The sequence below is a fragment of the Eulemur rufifrons genome, chromosome 29 (assembly GCF_041146395.1).
Source record: "Eulemur rufifrons isolate Redbay chromosome 29, OSU_ERuf_1, whole genome shotgun sequence".
NCBI classification, from domain to species: Eukaryota; Metazoa; Chordata; class Mammalia; order Primates; family Lemuridae; genus Eulemur; species Eulemur rufifrons.
Window position 1 is genome coordinate 42,397,674 of NC_091011.1, and position 6,000 is coordinate 42,403,673.

The 6,000-nt window shown below is 43.2% G+C and overlaps 1 protein-coding gene across 2 annotated transcripts in view; it reads right to left on the reverse strand.

The window, feature by feature from the left end:
• The window catches only part of C1GALT1 (core 1 synthase, glycoprotein-N-acetylgalactosamine 3-beta-galactosyltransferase 1), a 52,360-nt gene extending 49,622 nt beyond the window's left edge, over window positions 1-2,738 (reverse strand). Inside the window, exon 1 of one of the 2 annotated variants that reach the window (XM_069462022.1) lies at window positions 2,617-2,738. In XM_069462022.1, the coding sequence (XP_069318123.1) occupies window positions 2,617-2,623 (7 nt within the window). In that variant the 5' untranslated portion in view covers window positions 2,624-2,738. Of the gene's footprint in view, window positions 1-2,019; window positions 2,180-2,616 lie in introns of those variants that run through there. The other variant, XM_069462023.1, reaches the window with a different exon arrangement.
• Between the last annotated feature and the right edge of the window lie 3,262 nt (window positions 2,739-6,000).

A 6,000-nucleotide genomic window follows, 5' to 3' on the forward strand; every position in this document is an offset into this window, starting at 1 on the left:
ACTTGGTTATGGCAGCCCTAGGAAACTAACATGACGACCAAAAATGCAAATGACTACATCAACCTGTATTTAAATTTCAAATTCTGCCAATTACCAAACTTTCACCAGTTTAAATATGCTTTAATATATAGTTTTCACTATAAATCAATCAAGTTTCCTGTTCCAGAATCTCCCCAACGTTGCCTCTCCTTGCCCTCAATGTGTCCCTTCAATGTGCAAGGCAGCACACATTACAGGCGCTAGATAATTTATTCGGATTTTCTTTTTGGTTTCTCCCACCTTCTTCCGGGCTTCCCTAGCTCACAAATACCAGCATCTTTATAAATATTTTTTCTCTCCATTTTCACACATTGCAGAATTTGGCATGTATTTTCCCCTTTGGCATCTGAATTAGGTGCAAAATAAAAACTTAAGTACACATTGGGGTTCCTCTCTAACCAAAACTTAAGATAAAAGCCTAACTTCACATTTTATGGAACCAGTCTTTTTTTCCACTCTTCTTTTAAAACAATTACCTTAATCCTACTGAATTGGGGGTAAAGAGAATTTTATCTTACCTTTCTTTGAACCTTGCTGTAGTTTGTACACCAGCCTCTTTAATACAATCTCAACAAATCTTTTACATGAAAAGATGGTTGTACTGGGAAGCTAGCTTAAACTTTTAAGTGGATCTGAATTGAATTTCAGCATCAAGCTGTCCATTTTTTATTTAAGGTTTATTACAGCTGCACTGTCACAAAAATTCCAATCAATGATTTTACCACATAAAGACTTTAAATTACCATGGTTTATAAAGTTAAACTGTATAATACAATTTTTATTTTAGCACAAATCAATACACAAATAGTAGATAGCATATGCCTAGTGACACACTTTTATTTCTACGATTAGATAAACATTAATTTATTATACATACTCCTAAATTTGTGATAAGATTCTAAGAATTTTCAGATGTTGAATTTACTCAAAAAGCATAATTAAGAAAAACTTTAAATGGGTAGTAACCACAAAATATTTTTTAAATGCTGAATCACAAATAAAAAGATACAGAAAAAATATGAATTCCGGGCAAATTTAAGAGAGACATTCAACAGTTCTTCACTAATACTGAAAAACCATCTCTTTCCTATGAATAATTTTAAATGAATCATACCTTCCTTACTGTATCACTGTTTTACTTAACATATGGTGAAAAGAGTTAACTGTTTGGTAACTTGAAATTTATATTCACTTAAACTGTATGTCAATATATACCAAGGCTGGCGGAAAATACAGTTTATTATAATATATACAATACTTAGAACACACAGTATCATGTCTACAAAACTCATTCGACACTTATAAGGGAGTGGAAAGCTGTCATCTAAATACCTTCTAAAAACTCAGATTCCCACTTCCTAAATTTACACCAGAATTAAACAACTTGAAATTATGCACAACATTTTTTCCTGGCATCTAGGCACAGCTATCTATGTTGTACGCCCAACTCTTAGTAAATTAACATATTTCCGTCCCTTACACATTGGTCTAATTATTCACTCTGATACATTAATGTTCTAACTTCATAACTTTTCAGTTCATTATGAAATCAATTCATGGTTAGCAGAAGTTTCGATCTGAGGAAACATCGCGATATCTACGATGAATTTTAGAAATCTATATTAGAAATCTAGTCAACTTATCAAAAATGTGTGGGGTTTTGTTAATTTTTTTCTTCGTGGAACTGATAGATCATATAAAGTCTGGTTTAAGATAAGGACAGTGGGGCTAGGAAAGAATAAATCTCCACCCCTAAATTAAGCTCATCTTTTAAGAGTATACAGTTTACCCAAATTCAAAGCACTATGGACAATCTGTCAGCACCTACTAATCCCATTACACTTTGTTGGATGAGAGGGAGAGGCCAAGAAAAAAAAAATTCCTTTCTTTCTTCTCCACGCAGCAAGTGCCCCAACACACACTTGGCTTATTCACTCTACCCGAGGCAGGGAAACTTAAAGAAATAAATCAGCTACAAACCTGATGATCCAAGCAAGCTCCAGGCACTTCTGGAAGGCGCCCGCTCGCTGGGCGCTCAGGCAGCGCGGCAGCCCCGTGGCTCTCGGGGAATGTGCTCTACACCTGAGCGCCGAGTCGCGCAGGACTCACAGGTCTGCAGGGGGCGGGGAGGACCCCGGGGGCGGAGCCGGCAGCCCGGCGGGGCAGCCCTGGGGCAGGACCGCTAAGTGGTTCGGCCCAGACGCCCGGGCACAGCCCGCGCCCTCGCCGCCGACGCCCGACGCCCAGCGGCGCTGGAGAAGGAGGAGAGGGGTGCAATAGAGCAAAACAGAAAGACCCACGACGAAGAGAAGGCTACACGCCGACAAAATAACGGCCCGGTGGGCACCCGGCCCCTGTAGCAGCCTGCAGAGGCGCCGGGAGCAGGAAGTGCCCCGCGCCTTCCTCATGAGCACTGACGTCCCCAGCCCGGCTCCGACCCCGAGACACCTGTTCGGCCCCGCCTGGGGTTTGGGTCCACCCTCACACTCTCTCCCTCCCGCACACCCCAAGAAGGGGGAGGGCGAGGGGAGCCGAGACCTTGGACCCGCAGCCTGAGGGCGCCTCCGCCGGCCGTACCTGACATCAGCCACGGCTCCCTCTCGCCCCTCCTGGGGGGCGGAGAGGGGGACGACACGGGACTGGCGACCTTTGCTCCTCTGGGCAGCCGCAGAAGTCGCTCGTGGCCGCTAGCCGAGGCCGCCTGCTGCCGCCCAGATCATTCCCCGGCAGCAGCGGCGGCGGCTGCTGAGGCGGGCCCAGCGCGCGTTCCCGCCCGCTGGCTCCGCCCCTCCCCACCGCGCGTCCAGGCCGCGGCCCGCCTACGGCGCAGCCGCCACCCAGGGGTCTCCTAACGCTGACGTCGCCGCCGCCGCACCAGCCCTCAAGCAAGGGCGGAGCGGGAGGGGGCACGACGGGGCGGGGCTACGGCGACGTGCGGACGCGGGTATTGGCCGCCGAGCGCGCGTTCCGCCCTTCTGCGAAGGGGTCTGGGAAGTCGGGGCCTCCGCGAGCTGTAGGTTTAATCGCAGCCCTCTTGCGGCTTGTCTCAGCTGTCCTCTATTTCTTTGGTCCTACTCTAGGGTCATGCACTAGCTTGGGACCTTGAGGAGGAAGAAAGCAGGGAAACAGCAGGGACTCAGGCAGGGGGTGCCTGAGGGACTTTTGTCTGAAGGACAAGCTCTGACCAAGACGTTCATTTTTTTTTTTTTCTTGTTCTCTCCCTGTACCCTCTGTCCTCGGTATCTCGCTAGCCTTAATGAAAGAAACCATGGCAAGTTAAGTTATGGAAACAGGTGCTGGGTAACATCATATGTGAACCAGAAAGGGCTGAAAACCCAGATAGTGACACCAGAAAGCCTCCTGTAGGCATACGTGGTCTTTGGTTCTGTCAGTACTTCAGGTCTGTCTAACAAGGCAAGAGGAGCTTCTTAAGGGCTTTGCAAAACTCATGTCCTCTTGTGTTGGCAAAAGGGCTATAAATGATGAAACTGTCTTTGGAATAGAGGGAGGGGACTGCCACCTGTTGAGGCAATTCGACCGTAGGAGGTGGGGATATGGTCTAGGACTTACTGGCTTTAACCATCATCTACAAGGCCAAGCTCCACGATGGGAAAGCTACGCTTTAAATATCCTACTCAGGCAGTTCTTCAGTACTCCATGATAGCTGTTAATGGGCTCTGAAATCAGACTGCCTGGGCTAGAATCTTGGTCCCTCCACCTACTAGCTGTGTAACCTTGGCAAGTTACTTAACAGCATACTTGAGAGAAATAATAAGCAACATATATTAGTTATTGTTATTTTTCCTTTAATTTGCTTAGGTTCATCTCTAGTGTAGTTTCTCAGAACATACCATCAATAAACCCAAAAGAATTTTAAAACTTAAAAAGCACATCTAGTGATTCTAATCCAAACATCTCATTTTTCAGATGAGAACACTGAGGTTAGAAAGATAAACTGATGGGCCCATGCTAAAATAGAAGAGCAGATATCCCGAAGTCTAGATTAGTGCTCTTTTCCTGGCTCATGCATCCAGACTTCCCTCCCATATATCCTTGCCTCCATCCTCTTCTCGCCAACTCCTGTACAGTTATTGCGTAGCGTCACGCATCCCCCACAGCTTTCCACAATATTCTTGCACCCATTGTAAAAAAGGGAAAGTAAACCCTTTCAGAGGTCACAGTCTTCCCAGTAGAAAACAAAACAAAACTCAGAACTCTTTAATCTCATTTCAATTTTACTGAAAATTACAATGAATAAGGAATAACATTTTTCCAGTGAGCAAAGATAAGAAATCCTTCCAAAGTAAGTTCACCCACAGCCATATCTAGGAAAATTACTGGCAAGAAGACATGTTGATGGAAACAATACTGAATCAGTTTTGCCCAAATTGGAGTGCAGTGATAATTCATAGGTGCATTCAGAGTGCACTATAGCCTGGAACTCCTGGGCTCAAGCAATCCAATCCTTGTGTCTCAGCTTTCTGAGTAGCTGGGAGTCTCCTAATAGCTATTATTCTTATGAAAACAATACATGCTTAGTCAAACAAATTTTAAAATATTCAAACTAAAATGCAAAGAAAATAGTTCTGATTTGTCCAAATCCCACAGAGATAACCATTTTTAAAATTTTGTGTTACATTTTTCCAGGTGTCTCTCTAAGACTAAAAAACACATAAAGACATATAAATACATTATTCCATAAATTGGTTTTTATTATATGCACAGTTCTTTTCTCACTGAACAATGTCATGAATAACATAATTTTTTTTAAGTTGCATTGTGTTTGTTAAGTGGATGTACCATCATTTATCTAGCCAGTATGCTACTGATTGACATTTATTTCTTTCCAAGTTTTTACTACTATAAACAACTCTTTGATGAACTTTCTCATGCTTAGAATTTTGCAGGACTGTGCAATTACATCCTTGGAAACATTCCTAGAAGTGATATTAACATCAGCCAATTCTTCAACATTAACAACTAGAAAAATAAAAGTGGTTACTTTGAAAAGAATATACTTCATACCTAGGACTTGCAGGGAGCAAGGCTCTTGCCTCCCTAAGGTTTGCTGAAAAATCACTGACAAGATGCAGATTGATTAATAGAAGGAAGAAGATACAAATTTATTTTAATGTGTATACATGGGAACCCTCAGAATGAAGATTCAGGGATACAGAGGAAATTGTCTATTTTTATGCTTAGGTTCGACAAAGCATGGACAACCATGTAGATATATGTTTGGATAAAAAGGATATGATCTAATGCTAGCAGGCTGAGTTGGGGAACCCAGCAAGTCCTGTCTGTCAAGATTCTTGCTGGACTTCCTGAGCATGCTTTCCTTCTTCTGGTTGTGGGACATGGCCCTAGCTGGAATGGGGGGGGTGGGGGTGGTCTTATGACCTGTAGTCAAATAAGGTATGTCAGATAATTTCTTTATGGCCACTTTTTACATAGAATTTTAGGTTTTATGTCTGGGTTTCAGGACAAGGGGCTTTGGTTTTTATGACCCACCTTGGGGAAGAGGGATTCTAGTTTCTATGGCTAGTCTCAGGAAAGAATGAGACTGAGAGGCAAGAGGACAAGGGAAAATCAGAGAACTTTTGCTTTTGAGGCTGTCATTTTGGGGTACTGTTTTCTGAGCCTCATTAAACTCAAAACCAGATTCTTGCATTTGCAACATATTTGAAACAGATAAACCTTGGAGAGTATTACTGTCTGGTGTCTATTGTTTAATAATATGTGTCAAAGCTCCTAGAGCAGGAAGGAAGACATTATTAGTTGTCTAAACCAATATCCTTTTTTCCTTACTCGCAGAAGGCTGATTTTTTCAGGGTGACAGTGTGTCCAGTTATAATAAAAATGTTCCCCTCCCCAGACTCTTGTAAGTCATGGTGGGCCATGTGACCTGTCAATGAAATAAAGGTGGATTTCTCTAGGAGGGGCTCAAGGAAAGCTTTCCAG